Genomic DNA, 20,273 nt, shown 5'->3' with positions numbered 1-20,273 from the left:
GGCCAGAGGCTGCCTGACCTGGTGTGCCAAGGGGCCACCGCCGCCAGGCCATGGGCTGCCCTGACACTGAACTGTGTGCGAGGGGATGACACCCAAGCCCCCCATCCCCGACACTGACCTGTGTGGGAGCGGTTGTGGATTTTAAGATTTTCCAGCCTGGAGAAGCTCTTGTTGCAGGTTGGGCAGCGATGAGGCTTCTCATTGGTGTGGGTGCGAATGTGGATCAGCATCTTGTACCTACCCCAGGGAGAAGGGAACCCAGCTGGGGTGAGCCAGCCCAGCACGGTGCTCCAGGGAGAGGGGGAGCTGGCTGGGGTGAGCCAGCCCAGCAGGATGCTGTGGGGCTGCAGCTGCCATGGGAACCCAGGGAGTTGACAGAACAGCTGCCCTCCTCCCCCCCACGTCACAGGACACACAAATCGCCACAGCTGCCCCGGGGGGGCCAGGAACTGTCCCCAGCTCAGAGAGGACACAGACTTGTCATACCCGGCAATCGGCGCAGAGCCCAGATCTGCTCCTGCCCCCCACTGAATCCCCATCCTGCCCCATAACCATCCCCACCCAGATCCTCCCATCCCTGCCCCATAACCCTGTAACTGCCCCGCACCAACCCCCCAGTCTCTGCCCTTTAACCACCCAGCCCTGATCTCCCCGCCCCGTAACAACACAGCTCGGATCCCCATCCCAACCCATACCCACCCAGCCCCAATCCGCCCCCGTTCCTGCCCCGTAACCTCTCAGCCCCAATCCCACCCCATCCCTTCCCCGTAACCAGCCAGTGTGTCACTAACAGTTGTTGGTGTAACTGACACACATGGTTCGCTGGAAGCTGCAATCTGCCTGAATTTCTCCTTCCTCTTCCCTCCCCTCAGTCTCGAGGTCCCACGCCGCGCCTCCCTCCCTCCCCGCAGCTCGCTGTCCCAGCCTCACCGCCCCCGGCCCCCACCTGGCATTGAAGCCCCGGCCATGGCGCGCGCAGCCCTCCCAATGGCAGCAGTAACCCGCATCCTTCTCCGGCTTGACGTGGAAGTCGTTGACGTGATCCACCAGGTCTTGGAGCAGGTCGAAGAGCTGGTTACACTGCGGGGGGGGGGGGGCAGGGTTGGGTCAGATGGCGGCTGCAGGGGGAGCCCCACTGGGTCTGGCTGGGGGAGGGGTGGCTGCAGGGGGCCCGGCTGGGGGAGGGGTGGGTGTTTTGATGCACTGCAGGAGGGATCAAGTGGGAAGTGGCTCGGGCCCCCCGAGGACTGGCCAGGATGTACCCACCCCGCCCCGTCACTCCCTAGCCCAGACCTACCATAGCTGTGGCCGGCCCCAGAGGCTGTGGGCACTGGGTCCAGGAAGGTGGCCCATAGAGATCTACCAATAGCCAGGAGGGGCAGTGTCCCAAAGACCCGTCCCATGGCACGCACCATGCAGCCCCCTCTGCCCCACCCCCCTCCACCGCACAGCACGCCCCTCACAACCCACTCTGCCCCACCCCCCTCCACCGCACAGCACGCCCCTCGCAGCCCCACGGCACACCCCTTGAGTCCCCTCCGCCCCATCCCCTCCAGTCCCCTCTGCCCCGCACCTCACCCCTCGCTGCCCCCCTCCGCCCCGCAGCACACTCCTCGCTGCCCCCCTCTGCCCCGCAGCACACTCCTCGCTGCCCCCCTCCGCCCTGCGGCACGCCCCTCGCTGCCCCCCTCCGCTCCGCGGCACGCCCCTCGCTGCTGCCCTCTGCCACACGGATGCCCCTCGCTGCCCCCCTCTGCCCCGAGGGACACCCTGCACTGCCCCTCCCGGCCCCGCAGCATGCCTCTTGCTGCCCCTCTCCACCCCACAGCACACCCCTCGCAGCCTCCTCTAGAACACAGATGTCAGGGGATTTACCCTAAACAGGACTGGGACCATGGGCGTAGCCCCCTACCCAGCCCCCTGGGGCCCAGCTGCCCTCCTCACCTTGGCCCAGCGACACACCAGCTGCTGCGGCAGGGGCAGCTCCGGGGAGAGGCGCTTCTCCTTGGGGGGGGTGAGGAAGGCCGAGGCCGGCAGGTGCAGGGCACCGCCCGAGCCCAGGGGCAGGAAGAACTGGAAGGAGCTCGGGAGGCCGTCGATGTAGCGCAGGGACGGGAAATCCTGCAGGGGGAGAACAAAGGTGCTGGGGCAAAGATACCAGCTGGGGCAGGGGACGTGGGGGTGCGGGGGGGCTGGGGTGGGTCAGAGACATTGGCTGGGGCCGGGGGGGTGGAAGTGCCCCACCCTGGGGATCAGGAATGATGTTGCACAGCTGGATCCCAAAGCTCTGCAGTGCGAGGAGCCCCCCCCTTGCACCCAACCCCCTGCATCCCAGATGGGGCCAGCTCCCCCAGGCTCTGCCACACCGCTACCTGCGCACCCCACATGGGCCTGGTGCCCATCCCCAGGCAGGCACAGGCCAGGCGAGCCGCCCTTTCCGCCCCCCTCCCCCCGCAGCCCATCCCATTCCCTTCCCCCCTCCACTCCCTTCCCTGGCAGCCCAGCCCCGCTCAGTGGGGCCCAGGGCTGTAGGTCTGGGGCTGCCATGGGCAGAGGGGCAACCATCTGGAAAAGACTCTTCCTGCTGAGCTGGGGGAGGGAGCTGCCGCCGCGGTGCCCCCAGCCCCGTTCCCAGCAGCTCCCCCATCTGCCCCAGCCCCCGCCCCGCCGCAGCACATCACTTACATGAGGGGTGGGGGCCATGGGCAGGTCCCCGCTGCCCTGCCGCTCAGGGGACAGCGAGGTGCTGCCACCGGGGGAGTCCGGGTCGGACGGGGGTGACAGGCTGAGGTCGAGCAGGGGTGTTGAGGAGAAGCGGGCGTCCCGTTTGTCATGGCACTTGGAGGGCAGCAGGAGGCCTGGGGGGCACAAAGCCAGCAGGTGAGCAGTGATTCCCACCCTGAGCACCTTTCCCCACCACTGCAAATGCAGCCACCTCTGGGGCAGGATGCGGCGCCCCCCCCCCGCTTCCTCACTCCCTGTGCCCAGCCCCACAGCTCATGGCCTGCCCTAAGGGATCCCAGCACAGCCTGGGGGACCCCAGCCATGTGGGCCCAGCCCCGGGGCAGGTGGCCAGCAGGGGGCAGAGCGTGCCCCAAGACTCTTTCACCACTGGTCCCACCCTTACAAGACTGCATGCAGGTGGCGCCCCCCTGGCGTCCGTATCAGAGGGTGCAGGAAGGCGGTCCCCCCAGGTGGGGCCCTGGACGCCTCTCCCCCTCTCACCAGCTGGCAGGGAGCCAGGCGAGCCGGGGCCCATCGCCGCGGCGCCATCATCCTGGGTCTTGAGCTCGCGGTGCAAGGCCCGGTGCTTGGAACTGCCCAGCGTCCGCTTCTCCCGTGCTGCCCGCAGCTTGGAGATGCTGATCTTGAGGTCAAGGGGCTCGTCCAGGGAATGCATGGTGCCCGGTGTGGCCGCTAGCAGCGTCCTCCGGCAGGGAGCAGACGGCGTCCTCTGGGGCTTGCTCCCCCTGCAGCCCAGGGGCAGGAGCAGGGTGCCCAGTCAACCTACAGGGGAGCAGAGGGGCAGGGGGTGAATTAGGTCTTGCTGCCCTCTCGGACCCACACACGGCCACCCGTGCACCCACCCTGCACAAAGCCTGTCCCAGTGGCCACAGGATCCGGACGAGGACCTCCAAAACCTGCCACCAGGAGCCTCCGCCACTTACTGCCAGGAACCCCCCAAAAACTTGCTGCCAGGAGCCCCCCCTAACCTGCTGCCAGGAACCCCCACAAAACCTGCCACCAGGCTCCCCCATCCTGCTGCCAAGAACCCCCCAACCGATAGGTGCTGGAACTGGGGGTGCTGCAGCACCCCACAACTTGAAGTGGTTTCCATCATACACAGGGTTTACAGTTTGGGTCATTAGCTCTCAGCACCCCCACGGTACAAACTGTCCCAGCACCCTGCCCCAACCCGCTGCCAAGAGCCAGAAATCCTGCCACCAGGAGCCCCTCCAACCTGCCACCAGGAGCCCTCCCAAAACTTGCCGCCAGGCCTGCTCTTAACAGGGGGCTGAGAAATGAAAGGGCAGATTCTGGAGAAGGAACAGTTCTATGTACAAAAGTAGGACACTGCAGGCAGGCCTCCGCCCCCTCCCCACCCCCCACTCTGCTGGTGCGTCTCCCTCTTGGCCTGCAGCCCCCTGCTAGCCCAATCCTGGGGCCCCTTGAATCCCATTTTCACCAGACCTCCAGAGCTGAAAGGCAGGTGCAGTAGGTGCCAAGACACTGCCTCTGCCACCCACCCTGACCAGCTTTCTCCCCTGCACAGTGCCCAGTGCCCCCCCCTCATAAGCTCCCCCCACCCCTGTGGGCAGAGTCCCGGCAGCTTCTCACCACCCTGGCTGCGCTGGAGAGGCCGGGCTCGGGCTCCTGCTCCTCCCCTGGCCTGGCTCAGAACTCAGCCCTACATTTTCCATGGAGCCCCATGCCCGCTCCCACTGAGCCGGAGGGGGGTGGGGAGGGGGAAGCGGGTCCTATGATCAGTGAGGAGCCATCAGGCAGGGGCTGGGTTCAGTGACCGCGGGCCTCGCCCAGCCTGCCAGGTGGGGAGGGGAGGACAGGGCCAGAGGCAGCCGGCAGAACTGGCTTAGCTGGTCCAGAGCCGGGCTGCAGCCCCCCCAGCACAGTGACCCGTCTGGAATTACAAGCAGCTGTTTCCCCTCTGCCTGCAGCAGCCACAGCTCAGGAGGCAGTGCCAGGAGTCGCAGGGCTCTGCAGGGTGGGGCCCAGGCCAGGGTGGGGCCCACATACACCAGTCACATGCTGGCCCCTCTGCTTGGTGCGGTTACTCAGGCCTATGCGGTGCCCACAGATGCCAGGGTAATGCCAGGCCCAGTGTGGAGGGGATCTGGGCAAGCATCTGCTGATGCCCCTCACTCCCAACCCGCAGCCCCCTGGGGTTGTCAGGTGCTTTGAGATCCTCGGCAGAGCCATGCTGCGGGAGGCAAAGCTCTGACAGCTGGGGCAGGAGCCTGCCCTTGGCCTTGCTGCTCCTGCCATCCAGGGGAAGATTACAACACATCATGGAGCCTGCAAACGTGGAGCTCAGCCTGCTCTGGGGGGACAAACTCCCACAGCCTAGGGCTCTGGGCAGGGAAGGCCAGGGAGTCTGAACCAGGCCTGTGCTGACCATGTGAGGAGCCCAGAGCTGGGCTAGCCGGGGACTGGAGGCGCTTTCCCATCACCACCAGCCCGAAGCTGCTGGAGCCAGGAGGGGATTCAGCTAGGCAGGCTTGGGGGGCAGCAGGGGGCCAGAGAGCGGAGGGGAGAGGGTGCCTGGGGCCAGACAATGTGGGAGGAAGCCTGGGGCTGGGGAGCATGGGGGGAGGGGCTGCACAGGACCAGGTAGTGGGGGGGGGCAGCATGGGACTGGGGAGTATGGGGGGGCACAGGGCTGCGGAGTGTATGGGAGGAGGGATCAGGGGGTCAGAGAGCAGGGGGGCAGCAGGGGGCTGGGCAGCCTGGGAGGCAGCCTGGGGCCAGAGAATGGGGGTGGGGGAGGGCTGCACAGGACCAGGTAGTAGGGGGGCAGCATGGGGCTGGGGAGTGGGAGGGGGGGCAGCACAGGACTAGGGAGTGTGTGGGCAGCATGGGGCCAGGTACACTGCTAGGTTGAAGGGTTGCGGGGGGTTAGGGGTGGGGGATGGGCAGACCCAGACCTGGGGGGCACCGTCCCCAGCACGAGGCTCCCATGCACGAGAGACGCCCACTCCACAGCCAGCCCTACTCTGCCCCCTGCCTGCCAGCCCCAGCCCACGCCAGAGCCAGCCCAGAGCTGCTCAGCTCAGGCCAGGCTGGCCCTGCTGGGCACCATGAGGTTTGTGCCGAGCCTAGGCGCCCCAGAGCCTGGCTGGGGTCTGGCAGCCAGTGCCCCAAGGCCCTGCCCCCCTTCCCACTTGGCAGCTTTGGCTCAGCCCAGGCCCAGCCAGCAGACCGAGCCCCCCCCCCCCCCCCCCGATCCTCAACAGCCCCCAAAGGGCTGCTGGGCTCTCCCTGCTCCTGGCTGGGGGTGCCCCGCTGCAGTGGGCAGGGACACCCTTCCCCCCCGCCCCATCCAGCCAGCCTGTGGCCCCCTGTCTGGCTGCACTGGGCACAGGGAAGGGGGAGGAAGGAAGTAAATATTTATCTCCCGCAGTTCAGAGCCTGGGAAGGCTCCAGCTGCATTCACGGCCTCCCTCCTTGGACTGCCCTGCCCGGCCCGGGGGCCTCTCCCTGGGGCCTCTCCTTGGGGCAGGGGAGGGGACCTGGCGGGCCGCCAGCCGTCTGCTAGCTGGTTCCTTGTGAACCCGGCCAGGCAGGCCCTGTGCTGCCATCCTGGGATCCTCCGTGGACACCAGGCCTGGCTCATTTCCTGCCTGCTTCCTGCCGGGGCACCTTGCCCTGGCCCGCCCACGCACTTCACCCCGCCCCGTGACTCAGTTTTGCCACCTGGCCATGGGGACAGTGCTGAGGAGGGGGCAGTGCTCCGAGGGCCCCCAGCACCCCACACAGCCTGATCCCAGAGGTGCCTATGCTGCAGTGAGACCCCAGGCAGCTCCATGGCTGGCCCCGCCCAGGCCTCGGGCAGCTCAGGCAGGGTCCCGGGTACTTTTCCTTGGCAAGGGAGGGACATCACCCATCTGGTGCCCACCACCTGTGAGAGCAGGGGCCTCACGGGCAGGCGCCCGTCACCCAGCCCAGGGGCTTCTCGTCCTGCCACTGCCTCGACGTCTGCCAACGCCAGCAGATCCGAGAGCGAGACGCCCAGCCTCCACCCACTTTGCCTCCCTCTGCATGGGATGCACTTGGCCCTGCAGACCCCTTTCTGGGAGTGAGCGGCCCCACACCCTGCGCTGCCTACAGCAGGACAGCAGGAAATGTGCCACAGGCCCCCACAGTGCCCGCGCCCAGACTGCCCTAGCCCCACAGTGCCCCACAGTGCCCGCGCCCGGCCCTGCCCCAGCCCCACAGTGCCAACATCCAGACTGCCCTAGCCCCACAGTGCCCGTGCCCGGCCCTGCTCCAGCCCCACAGTGCCCACACCCGGACTGCCCTAGCCCCACAGTGCCCGTGCCCGGCCCTGCTCCAGCCCCACAGTGCCCACACCCGGACCGCCCTAGCTCCACAGTGCCCATACCCGGCCCTGCCCAGCCCCCTGGTGCCCACAGCCAGCTCCCCTGGCTCTGCAGCAACGCTGCCTCTTCAGCTGCCTCAGTTCATCCCTGCTGCACCCACTGGGCCAGCCCTGCAGTGCCCCTCCACGGCCATCCAGCCTCACCTCCAGCCCCCATTGCCCGCCTCCAGAAAGCGTGCTCACCCCCGCCCAGCAGGGACTGGACAATGCAGGGTGCTGTGTACACACCAGGCCTGCTACACCCCCCCCCCCCCGCCCCAGCTCTGTCGGTGCCCCTCAATCCCAACCCACAGCCCCTGCTGTCTCAGCCCTGGCACCTCCACCCAGCCCTGTCGTCCGTTCCCCCTCCAACCCCCTGCCCGGCCATGCAGAGCATGATGCCCATGCTGGCTTTGGCGAAGGGTCTGTTTTGCAGCTGGCCGAGAACAAGGCGCTCATCTCAGCTGTGATCTCAGCCAGCTCCTCCTAGAGCCCAGGGCTCGCTAGCGCCCTCCCTTGGGAGCCTGCTACCGCCGCCACCTCCTCTCTGCGACCCACGCCAGGCCTGGACTGCCAGGACCTGAGTCAGGCATGGGGAAGGGGCCATGAAGCCAGCCTGGGGTCAAGCTGGGCAGGGGGTGGTGCAGCGCAGGGCAGGGACACTGGCTGGGCGCAGCAGAGAGGCAGCAGGGGGAAGGGAGGGGGCAGGTGCGATGTGCCCGGCTCCCAGCCCAGCCCTGCGCTCAGCACAGCCTGGCTGAGGCCCACATGGCCTGGCTGCTCCCCCATACGGGGCCCCCAGGACCACAGGGGCCCCAGTCTCGGCTCCAAGACATTCCACAGACCCCCATCCTGTGCCAGGCTTCATCTCTGCAGCCCCCTCCCCATTGCAGGGCTGGAGGGATGGACCAGTGCCAGCATCAGAGCACTCCCCTTCCCGGGGACTGCCCCCATGACCACCACCAGGCCCCTCCAGACCAGACCAGAGCCAGCTTTGGGCCTCCAGCACTGCCATCCGGGGGGACTCCATACCTCACTCCTGACATCACATCCGTGGGGGGGGGGCTCCATCCCCGCCCCAGCACTGGCACCCCAGGGGGTTCCATCCTGCACCCCAGGGACCCCAAGGGCAGAAATATCCTAGGGCCTCCCCTGCTTTCTACAGGTTCAAGCAATTTCCCGTCCCCCTCCCCCCGGCCCTGTGCTGTTCCCTCAAGCCAGGCTCTGTCTCAGTGGGCACTGCCCCCTGCGGGGGGTTGCTGGGGGTGGGGCTGGGGCTCCCAGGGGCAGGCCTGGGCTCTGTGCCAGGCCCTGCCAGCGTGGCACTGGGGTGGGGGGAGGCACTCCCTGCAGTGTCCCCCGGCGGTGGGCCAGGTTTGTTTTCGTTCTGCTCCTGACCCTCCGGCAGGCCCCACGCCAGCCCCCCACCCTGCCTGCAGCTGCAGCCCAGCGCCTGGTGCATGAATGGGGGGCTCTTTCCTCTCCAGCGAGCCCGGGGCTGGCAAGCAGGAAGCAGAGACTTCCGCGGAGCCGGGGCCAGCCCTTGCTCCCCCCTGCACGTCCTCTCCCCCCACCAGCCTCCTTCTTCCCTTCCTGGGCTAGAGTGCCTGCCAGCCGTGCCCGTGTGGCACCTGTTCCCTGGCTCTGCCTGGCTCGAGCAGGCCTGTCCCTGCCCCCGCGCCCAGGCACCCCCCCATGCTGGCACCCAGCCAGGCCAAGCTCAGACGCTCTGGAATGCAAAGCGCCTCCTAGCCCTGCGTGGGGGGCGAGGACAGGCCAGGGGAGAGGGCTGAGCGCTGAGCTGAGCAGGGGCAGCAAGGGGGAGACACAGCCCCTCCCCCCTGGCCCCTGTCTTCCAGACGGGGTGATGGAGCCTGTGCCCAGGGAGCCGGGGCTGTTGCATGGGGTGTGGGGCAGGACTGGGGGCAGCTGGCTGGGCTGGCAATGGGCAGGGTGAACTCACAGGGAAGGCAGGACTCCTGAGCGATGCGTCAGCAGGGGAGGCCAAGCCCGGTGGCACCAACTAGCCCCGCACTGGCAGGCTGAGCAGGGCCATGGAGCCTGGCCTGGCCTCTCCTCCCAGGCCCTTCCAGCTCCCGCAGAGATGCAGGGGAGCCAGCCATGCTGCACTGACCTGGGCACTCGGGCCAGCAGGAGGCGCCAGAATAAGGGCAGGGGGCTGGGCTGGGGGCTCGTTGCCACACACCAGCCAGCCCCAGTGCCCCCCCAGCCAGCCAGTGCACCCCACACCCTGTGCTCCAGACACACTCCTGTCCCCTCACACCACCTCCCCTCCCCATCCCCTGCACACACACCCCTCCTCTCTCCCCATCCACTGAACAAACCCTCGCCCCACCCCTCTCCCCTATGCACACCCCTCCCCATCTTCCCTGCGTACTCCCTCCCCCACTCTCCTTCCCCTGTGCACACCCTCCCCATTCCCTGCACACACACACCTCTCCCCCATCCATTGAACACACCCTCCCCATGCGCACACCCCTCCCACTCTCCCCTGCATACTCCCTCGCCTCCCCAACCCCTGCACACACCCCTGCCCTACTCCCCTTCCTCTGTGCACACCTCTCCCCATCCCCTGCACACACACACCCCTCCCCCATCCACTGAACACACCCTCATCCACCCCTCTCCCTTGCACACACAGCCCTCCCCTTCCCCTGCGCACACCCCACCCTCTCCAACCCCCTGCACACACATCTCCTCTCCCCATCCACTGAACAAACCCTCCCCTGCGCACACCCCTCCCCCTCCCCCATGCACTGAACACACCCTGCCCCCACCCCTCTCCCTTGCACACACACCCCTACCCTCTCCAACCCCCTGCATACACACCTCCTCTCCCCATCCACTGAACAAACCCTCCCCTGCCCACACCCCTCCCCTCTCCCCATCCCCTGCAAACACCCCTACCCTCCCCATCCACTGAACATAGCCACCCCCACCCCTCTCCACTGTACACACCCCTCCCCTTCCCCTGCGCACACACCCCTCCCCTCCCCCAATCCCCTGCACCCACACACACACCCCTACCCTCTCCAACCCCCTGCACACACACCTCCTCTCCCCATCCACTGAACAAACCCTCCCCTGCCCACACCCCTCCCCTCTCCCCATCCCCTGCACACACCCCTACCCTCCCCATCCACTGAACATAGCCACCCCCACCCCTCTCCACTGTACACACCCCTCCCCTTCCCCTGCGCACACATCCCTCCCCTCCCTCAATCCCCTGCACCCACACACACACCCTTCCCTTCCCCCAATTCCCAGCACACATACATGTGCCCTCCCCACGGCCCCTCCATGGCAGGGAGGGGGGGCTGTGGTATCCCAAGGGCAGAGTGGACTCCTGGTGAAGTCCGGGGGGGGGGAGAAAGGGGGCTCAGCTGATCATGCCCCTGCCCCACCACCTGCTCTGGGACCCCCAGCAAGTCTCTTTGGCCCAGACTTCCAAAAGCACTCAGCACCCAGGGGCTCCACTGAGAGCACTGGGGGACCCCCCACTGAGAGCACTACAGAACCCCTCCCCCACGGGGAGCCAAAGGAGATGCTGGGGGTGGAGAAGCCCGACTCCCTCAGGCAGCCAGCACTTAGCTCCCTCGCCCTGCCCAGTGCTTTGTTCCCGAGCTGGGGCGATGCTGCTCGGCCCACTGTGGAGAGACGGGGGCCCTGCTTGCCAGGTATCAATGTGCAGGCAACTGGATCTGCCATTGTCTTGTCAGAGGCTCCACTGATATGGGGACCAAGACCCAGACAACCAAGCGACACCCATGTTATGTCTCTTCACCTGCGCTTAGAGCAATCAGCCTTCTGCCACCCCCAAGGCAACAATGTCACATATAGGGGAAACTGAGGCACAATCCGGGGCTCATCAAAATATTACAAAATATTCCCATTTTGTCACAGCCTATCCATCTGCCCACCTGCTGGTCCGTCCGTCCACCTGCCTGTCCATCTGTCTGCCCGCTCATCTCACACACAGAGGGCATCTCTGTGAGGTCCCTCTGCTGCCCGCCTGTCATTCTGCCTCACTGCAGGGATGGGGCGGGGGGAACTGAAGGAGGCAGGAGAAGAGAAGAGGCACGGTCCCCAGGGCGCTGGCTGCATTTCCCTCACGCTCAGAGGCTCCTGGTTTAGGCCCCAGTGCCGCGAGTAGGGCAGGGCACAGCGAGGACAGGGCAGGGCGAGGGCAGCGCAGGGCAAGGACAGGGCACAGCAAGGGCAGGGCAAGGGAAGTGCAGGGCAGGGCAAGGGTGATGTCAGCCTGCCTTTAGAGCCTGGCTTGAGCCCCATGGACAGGCGGGACCCTGCTGCCAGCCCTGGGGAGGCAGCGGGGGCAGGACTGGCAATGCCCAGCCTGCCCCCAGCACCCATACCTGAAGGGCTCCCAAGGGCCGCAAGCCAGCCAGGCAGGATGATGGCACAGGGAATCCCAGTGCTGGGCACCTCCATGCCTCGCGGGTATCAAATGGGGGAGGGGCTGCACCCCTAGTGCTGCCATATCAGCCTCTGGTGGCACAGCCCTGGGTGCCAACCTGGAACCAGCGGGGGCTGGGGGCACTGGGGTGGGGACAGCCAAGGCCTGTCGGAGCCTGGAGCCCATCCCAGCGAGGGTAAGTGGCTTGAACCCGCTGTGGACAGGAAGCAGCCGGCCCAGGGACTGGGGTTGCCCTGGGGAGGGAGCCACCCAAAAGGCTGCTAGGAACTCAGTGCACGCAGCAGCAGTGACCGGACGGCCCAGCTGTGAGCTGGACACCCACTGCCCTGCACCCCTCCCCCTCCTCCCATGGCCCCTCCAACCCGCCTCTGCCCCCCACTGCCCTGCCCCTCCATACACCCCCACTGCCTCTCCCCTGTCCTCTGCCCCATGCTTCCCTGCCTTCCTACCCCCTACCTTCCTGCTGCCCCTGCCCTCCTTTCCCCTCCCCCGCTGCCTGTGTCCTCCTCCCCACACCCCACTGCCCCTGCCCTCCCTTCCCCCAGCAGCCGTCCCTCTCCTTTGCTCCTTGTCTCCTTTGCATTAACACCCTGCAGCCGCCCCGCCCCCCCCCCCCAGCTTCCTAGAGCCAGCAGGGGGCACTGCTGACAGCACAGGCTGGCTGGAGAAGGGCAGGGCATGCCCTGGGGGCTGCTCCTGTAGACAGGGGGCAACTGGCTAGGGGGGGAAACAGAACCCAGGTCGCTGCCAGGGCCGGTCCCAGCCCCACCCTGCCTGACCCAGCTGCTCCACTCAGTCCCCCCAGTCCAGGCGTTGGCGGCTTTCTCGCCCCATCCCACTGGGGCCCCAGCTCCACCCAGCAGGGGCAGGCTGACAGGAGGCCTGAGCAAAGGCTGGGGTTTGGCCGGGGGCCCAGAGCCTGCGCGCCAGGGCAAGGCGCGGGGCAAGGGGGAGGGGGAGCCGAGGGCCTTCCCCCACCCGTTCTCCCCAGCTGGCTGGCCTCATCCTAGATTCCTGGGCTGCTACTGGGAGCCAGCCTGGGTGGGGCCCGCTGGCTGGGAAAGGGCTTCGAACCGCGGAAGAAACTACTCCCGAGCGAGCGAGCAGCTGCCAAACCAAACTGGCCCTGAAGCACAAAATTCCTGGGAACAAACCTTCCTCGAATCCAGAGGAACCGGAACAGCAAGAGCCACCCCGCCTTGCCCCCCAGACACCACGACCTGCTATGCCCACCTCAGCAGGAGCAGGCTGGGGGGCCCAGAGCACGGCATGTGGCAGAGCGTGGCTAGGTGCTGCTGATGCCCCCCCACGCCTGACCCGCAGCCCCCTGCTTGCCCAGCCCTGGGCTCCCCACAGCCCCGCCGATGCCCCGCACGCCTGACCCGCAGCCCCCTGCTCACCCAGCCCTGGGCTCCCCACAGCCCCGCCGATGCCCCCCATGCCTGACCCGCAGCCCCCTGCTAGCCCAGCCCTGGGCTCCCCGCCCAGCTCTGCTGCTGCCCTCCAGTCCAGACCGGCACCATGCCCAGCTGTTCATGTCCTGCCCCCCAGCTCTGTGGGTGACCATCGGCCTGGCACTCTCCTGAACAAAGTGGGAAATTGTGCAGGGTTTTGTGATGTGAGACCAGACTCACTTTACTTGTGGTTCAGAGGTAGCTTTGGATCCAGGCATCCTGAGATCCCACCCCTCCTTCAGACAGATGTAATAAAGGGGGAGCCGGGCATGTAAAAATGGGGCAATGGCACAAGCTGGTCTGGCCGTGCCAAGCCCGTGGGCACAGGGCAGGTGGCAGAGGCAGGGCAGTCCAGGTGCTAAAGTGGTTCACTCACCTGGGGGAGAGATGTCCCTTCCCCCATGTGTCCTGGCCCCTCCCCTGAGCCATTTGTACCCTGTGTCTGGCTGCTTTGAAATACCAATGCTGGGCGCTGGATGGCCCAGCCCTGGGGGACTGAGGCTGCTGGTTCCGATCCAGGTCAGGAGAGTTGGGCCACCCAACAGCCTCCGTGCAGTTGGCAATGGAGCCTAGCACTGCCCTTGGTTGGCAGGCTCTCCAGAAGCCCTACAGACTGATTCTCTCCAGGGGTCCTCCCAAGACAAGGGAGCATGCGGAAGTTGCCGTGATCCCCAGGAAATCACAGCACTACTCAAGGGAAATGCACCAGTGGCTACAGAGGAGGAGGGCCGGGCATTTCCATGCCAAACATGGGCATCTCGCTCCCCCAGCAAGTTGGTGTCACTCGTCAGGGCTGCCCCGGAAATCAACACTTCCATCCGAGAGCCTCGGCCGCTGAATCCTCCCTGACCCAAACCCACCCACAGGAGCCTGCACCCTGGCAAGCTCAGTCCACTGCTCAGCTGCATGCCTGCTTTGCTCTGTGAGCCCATAATGTGGTCTACAAGGGCCGGGGATCGCAGGCTTTGAGGGCAACACAGAGGATGGGGAGGGCAGACAACAGCGTCTGCAGCCTGGCAGCACCTTCAATGACCCAAATCCTGCTCGGCTGCCACTTTGGGGTCTTCCCCGAAGCACTGGGGGAAAATCATGATTGTACAGAAATCAATTCAGCCCCCATTGAAATGCAGCCACCTCTGGGCTGGGACAGGGCAGCTGTTTTAACAGCAGACAGCAACTCTCCACCCCAGGGCAGGCAGTGACAGGGAAGCTAAGGAACCAGCATGCCCTGGCTAACACCCCAGCTCTTGCAAAAAGTGGCTCTCTGGGCACTCCAGGCTGGCAGCGCCTTGGTGCCCAGGTTTGACCCAAGACAGGTGTGTCCATTACATGGGCCTAGGTGCAGGCCAGCTGTAGCCACACAGAGGTGTCATACGGGGCACCGAGAGCAGTATCGGACCCTGCCCACACACATACAGCACAGGGCTCTGTGTGGGTCCCCATTGCCTCCCCTGACATGAGAGCTCCCCACTGGCTACAGGCCACGCCCCAGGAAACAAAGGCGATTGAGCTGGGGCTGGGCAGGAAGAAATTGCACGCACATGAGCCAGGAGTCCCTCCGGGCCACGACTCAGAGCATCGGGGCCAGAGATCGCTAGCCTGGTGGGCACCGTTTTCAGAAGCAGCCTGTGGTTTGGAGTGCCCACGCTGGGTCTCGGAGGGGCTCCCTGTGCTCCAGCCCCCAGGGACTGGGAGCTCATCAGATCGCCCCATCAGGCGGGACTGCCCAGTACTGGGGTACAATTCATCAGGGCAAACCAAGGGCAGCAGGGCCAGCAGGCAGGCTCTCCGTAGGAACCAGTGCTGTGCAGAAGCCCCCATGTGGCACTAGGAGGCGATGGTGTACAGCTGGGGTGTAAAGGCAGGGTCCTGCCTGCTCCTGGGTCCTACAAAGCACTGCCGCAACTTTGCCCAGTGGCCGAGGACAACCCCAGCATGCCGACTGCCTCCCCCTGCTGCCCAAGCTACGGGGCCAGGGGGAGTCAAAGGGCTGCACAGCACTGCTTGCTCTTGGGCACATGGGAGAGGAGCAGGAGTTCTGGTTTTGCCGGGCCATTAAGACAGATGTTATCACCAGGTTCCTAGTGCACTGAGGACTGCTTTGCTGGCCGGTTCCCTCCATGCCCCCTGGCAGGAGCACGCTGGGCAGCAAGCACCCCTCTCTGCAGGGCGTGTCTGGCTGGGAACAGAGGGGGGCTGCAGAAGATGCCATGGAATGAGTCTCTCTCTTTGCAGTCCAGCCTGACCTCACCACACGGCCCAGCTACGACTCCACGAACACCGAATGGGAGCCAAGCGAAGCTGGCAGCAGCTTCCCCCAGGCCGGCTGGCTCTGTTGGGGGAGGGACAGCCTGGGACCCAGCTACCCAACTCTGGGCACCAGCTCTGACACGTATGGATGGGCAGCAGTGCCTAGAGTGTTCCCAAAGGTGGGGGAGGCCAAGAGAGCTGAGACCATGTGCCAGCCCTGGGGAGGCTGGGCATTGTGCAGGAGGAGAGACCCTCGTAACCCCTTCAAGGGCAGGGCAGCTGTGGCAAGTTTCCTGGGGGCTCCCCCAGCCACTCCCTTGCTGTCTGCCTTCCCCCCTTCTCCAGTGCATGGCTCCTGGGCTTCCCAGCCAGCCCCCCCCCCGAGCCAGCCAGCAGCCAGGATGTCAGGGCTGCCAGCTTGTATCTGCAGAGCCAATGCCCACTGTCCTTCCCTCCAGCCCCTTCCAAGTGCCCCTCCCCCAGGCCTTTGCACAATCAGCAAGCCAAGAGGCAACACCCAGGCTAGGTCACCATCACCAGGGCACATGCCTGTCACAAGTCAGCTGCCCGAGTCCCCTCCACATTCCCGCATGTCCCCACCCATCTGCAAACATCCCTCTGGGCCAGCTGACACCCAGCGCAGAGGCAGGGCAGCGTGTAGCCATGGCAGAGTGCCTTTCACGCAGGGATCTCCACTCCCCGTCCAGCTGAGCCCCCCGACCCTGGGACAGGCAGGGCACACTGGCCCTAGACAACGCAGCGACCTGCCCAAGTCAGCACCAAAGATGGGCTTAGAATCGAGGTCCCTCCATCCCCCGTGCTCTGACTTCTAGGCAATGCTGCCTCTTCCAGGACTGCACGCCATGATGCAGGACAGGCCTTAACCCTTCCTCTGAGAGCTGCCACTGGCCAATGATGTGCCCGACCAGCCCCTCCACATATGCTGATGCAGGCACGGGGGAGGTCTCTGCCCAGCTGACGACCAGGGAATGACGGAGGAGATGTCACACAGAGGATCTTGTGTTGCAAAATGGTGATAGTGAGCCCATCGCCTGGGGGAGGCAGGTCGCAGCCCTGAGCCCGACAATGCTGAAAACAACAGGGTGGAGCCCTGAGCCTCCCCAAAGACAAAGCAACCCCGGAGGGTTCTCTGCGGGGGACTAAAAACCCATGGCCTGGGACTGCGTAAAGGCAGCAGAACTCGCCCAAGTTGCTATCTGGGAGGGGAGGAGCCGCTCTGCCCGGGGGCGCATGAAGGGGGGATCCAGGCTCTCTGGACTGGACAGGCACTGCAAGGCCTGACTTAGCCAGGAAAGTCACCTGGTAACAAGCACAGGCTGCGTTATGGCTGACACTTTTCTTTACCCTGGAACCAGGCCCGCAGTCTGTGCGCTTGCTTTCATTTGACCCTTTATCTCGGGCTCTGTTAACTCAACCTCCCATCTCCACCGAGCTCAGGTGCATGGTGAACTGAGGGGAAAGTGGAGAAGTGGGGTGCAGCGGGCGGGCGTGCACATCCAGGAGCCAAGGGAGGGGCACTTGGGTGGGCTGTGTAGGTTGCTGGCCTGCCCTGGGAAAGAGCGGGGCTCGTGGAACCCGGAGCAGAGCACCCGTGGTGCCAGCAGCTGGCAGGTTCCCCTGGTAGGCCCAGCTCCATGAGCAGGTGGTAGGGAGTCACCCTGGACCCTTGGGAAACCCCTAAAAGTGCATTGGGGGAGCTACCAGAACATGCCAGCCAGTGCAGGCTGAGCCCACTGAGCCAGGCAGTCGCTGACCCCGCGCCCTACTCTGAAATGCAGGTGCAAAAGAGGGGATCGGGGAGCAGTTCCACCCCCACTGGCCTTCTCCTGGGCCTGGCCGTGCCCTGCCACCTTCATACCCACTCACTTCTGTCCAGCGGCCCAGGGGGCCAGGGCGTGGTGGCCCAGAAGGCCATAGGGCAGGACCCTTTGCTAGGCAGATCCCAATCACCATCCTGGGAGGCTACAGCCATCTCCTGCCATCCTGCCCCTCACGGGACGGCCTGGCACCTCCTCCACAGGGATCGTATGCAGGCAGGCCCCACGTGGGTTAAAATCAATGCTTCCCCTACGAGCTCCCCCTCCCCCCAGCTTCATGTCAGGCTCCCACTGACCCACAGAGCCAGTGCGGGCGCATCACAGGGTGCTTTGCCACAAACCCTAGCCGACTGCACCTTCCCCCCTCTCTGGCCCGCAGCTGCAGCGGGCACAGGCCGTAGGCCCATCTCTTGCAGGAGCTAAAGACAGAGCGATACAAACTGGGCCCCGGCGTCTCTGCCGGATTGCCAGCGAGAGTGGCTGCCACCTGCCCTGGTGAGGGGATGGTCGGTGCTGCCTTCCCGCCCCCAGCGAGCTACCAGCGTGGTAGGGAGCCCCCCACCTGCAGTGGGGGCTTAGCATCGTTAGAGAGAAGCTCAGGTGGGCTCTCTTCTCACCCTGTCTGCCTCGTCACTAGCAGTGCACCTGCCTCACTTTCCCTACCAGCTGCCTGGATCTCCACTGCCCCCCCCCCGTGCACACACACACACACACACACAAACACACACACACACACGCTCCTGCGTGCTGGCTCCATCGCCTGGGACCTCTCCAGGCCGCATTCTCCCCAGCCTCGCCCCTCACTCGTGGGCGACTCACTCGCAACACCAGGCAGGGGACAGCCAGCCCCCCTGCCCGCTCATATGGGGGGTATGAGCAGCAGGCCAAGCTGCCCCCAAACCCGTCTGCTCTCAGGGGAGATAATTTTGCCTGGCGGGGGGTGGCGGGTGGCACCAGCCCTGAAGTGCTGCCAGGAGCTGCTGCAGACCCAGGGCACAGCTGGGTCCCATCAGGCAACGGCCTGGTGGGGGTGGAGGTTAGTCAGTGCCTGGCCACAGGCTCAGGGGCCGGGTGCATGGTGGGGGGAGCCATTGGAGCCTACGGTGGGGGGCAGCATCAATGCCCTCAGCTCAAGGTCAAACATGGCTGCCCCACAGCAGAGCATCTGCCAGCTCCACAGGCGTGATTCTCTCAGATATCCCGAGAGAGATGCAGCACGTCCAGCCCTGCCCCCCTGTCCCCAGAACGAGCCAGCAGCATCCTGAACGCTTCACCTGGGCTCCTGCCAACGGGGAGCCGGCCGGCCCCAAGCTGTCTGTGGAGCCGCAGCTGCGTCGTGAAGCCAGCCAGAAATAGCAAGGGAGAGAAACAGGGAAGGGCCAAAAGACACAGGGACTGTCCTCATACGCGCTGCCGTGCCAGAGCTTGGAGCAGGAGGGGCTGGCCGTTCCCAGGGAGCCTCTGCAGGCACTTCTGAGTCCTAGCAGGGTCCAATCCACCCTCATGCTCCAGGGCAGAGGCAGGAAGAAATCACCCCGCGGCCCCGTCAGGCAAGTGGGGAGGGAATCAAGGCTCCCTCCAAAGCAGCTGGCTGGAAAAAGAACCAACTTTGCCGTGTATCCAGGGGAGAGAGTGGGGCACAGACCAGGGCCGACCCTGCACCCCACCAGAGCAGCCTCCGCCCACACAAACACACGCAAGCAGAGTGATAGGCCCTGAAATGCCCCAGCTGCCTGGCAGCACTTTCAATGGCCTGCGGGCAGGCTAACAGCAAGGTCAGCATGGATGAAGATGGATGGATGACGCTCGGGTCAAGCCCGTAGCCTGGGCAGCAGCCAAGGGGACCCCAGCCACCACCCCTCTGGAGATGAGGATAAAAACCATGCCCGTTCCATGGACCCCTGTGAGAGAGGAGACCTGGGCCCCTAGTGCCTGGGTACTGAGAGATGCTCCTGGAGCCACAAGCCCATCTGCTCCAGGCTAGATTGAACATACCTGCTGTGGCCGGGCACCTGCTGCACAGCCCTGCTGGGCTGGCCAGGTAGGGCATTGGGATGGGGAACAGACCGGGAGTGGGGAGGGGAGGTGGACGCAGAAATGGGAAGCAGGGTCTGGCACCAGGCGTGGGATACACCAGCTCCACGTGCCAGCCTCCCTGCAGTGCTGGGGACAGAGCCTGCAGGCTCTGTTGGGGGGGGTTGGGGGGTTGCACCCCTGGAAATCAGCTGGATACTGGGTAACCCAGATGATCTCGCCATGCCCCAGCCTGGCTGCACTGTGCCCCTTGTCTCATGGCGACACATCAGCCTGGCCCAGGGAGCCCACGCAGGCGGGAGCTGAGGGAGTTCAGGGGAAGATGAGGGTGGCCGGGGAATGCAGTGTTCTCACATGCAGGCTGCTCTGGGAGGGAAAAGGGGTGGGGGGAAAGGGATAGGAATGGAACCCTTTACCCCAGCGCTTTCCCCTGCTTCTCTGATGGGGTGGGGGAGCTGAGGGACCCCTGCAGGGCCAGCACCCGCGATGGACACATGGAACATTCAAGGCCGGTTGTGTTAACACTGTCCATGGACTGCTGGACTGGCAGAGATTGTATTCCTGGCTAAATGAGTCACATAACGGAGGCTTCCTGCAGGCACCACCATGTGTGTGTGTGGGGGGGGGGGGGGTGAGGGGTTTAATTAATGCAAAGCCCCAGGAGTGGAACAAAGCAGGTAACAGCTGAAGCAGCTCCTCCGCCCCTGGAAACAGCCCCCGGCCTGGTTTGACCTGGTTCAGCAGACAAAGGGCCCTGAGCAGTAGAACAGCCTGGCCTGGGGAGAGGGTGACTCACAGAGAGGCAGGAGGCTGGGACCAGAAACAGCCCTGCAGGAGACCAGCCAGGCCCGCCCAGATGCTGCTCAGTGGGCTCCGGTGTTTTAGGCACTTTCGTTCTGAGGAAACAGTACTTTGCCTCAGGAGCTCTGGCTGGGCACTGGCTGGCCCTGCCCTGGCAGAACAGGACAGCGGGTGCTGCACTGAACTCAGACCCATGGAGGAGATCATGGAGAGTCCCAAGGGCCTGCAGCCTCGGGCTTGGTCTGGAGTTCATAGGATCCTGCCCTGAGAAATGTGAGGGCTGGAGGCCTAAATGGGCGGCCCTGTAGAAGTGAGAGGGGCAGCGTGCATCCCACCAGTGATGC

At 65.3% G+C, this 20,273-nt stretch overlaps 1 protein-coding gene across 1 annotated transcript in view; it reads right to left on the bottom strand.

The window, feature by feature from the left end:
* Positions 1-20,273, bottom strand: part of GLIS2 (GLIS family zinc finger 2) — a 33,599-nt gene that overhangs the window by 5,423 nt on the left and 7,903 nt on the right. Inside the window, exons 2-6 of the mRNA XM_048867850.2 lie at positions 3,226-3,507; positions 2,686-2,858; positions 1,945-2,121; positions 947-1,080; positions 119-237 (exon numbers count right to left, since the gene is read on the bottom strand). Of these exons, the coding sequence (XP_048723807.1) occupies positions 119-237; positions 947-1,080; positions 1,945-2,121; positions 2,686-2,858; positions 3,226-3,400 (778 nt within the window). The 5' untranslated portion in view covers positions 3,401-3,507. The remainder of the gene's footprint in view (positions 1-118; positions 238-946; positions 1,081-1,944; positions 2,122-2,685; positions 2,859-3,225; positions 3,508-20,273) is intronic.

The sequence above is a fragment of the Caretta caretta genome, chromosome 10 (assembly GCF_965140235.1).
Source record: "Caretta caretta isolate rCarCar2 chromosome 10, rCarCar1.hap1, whole genome shotgun sequence".
Taxonomy (NCBI): Eukaryota; Metazoa; Chordata; order Testudines; family Cheloniidae; genus Caretta; species Caretta caretta.
The sequence above is the reverse complement of the archived record's forward strand: the minus strand, read 5'-3'. Positions and strand labels throughout refer to the sequence as shown.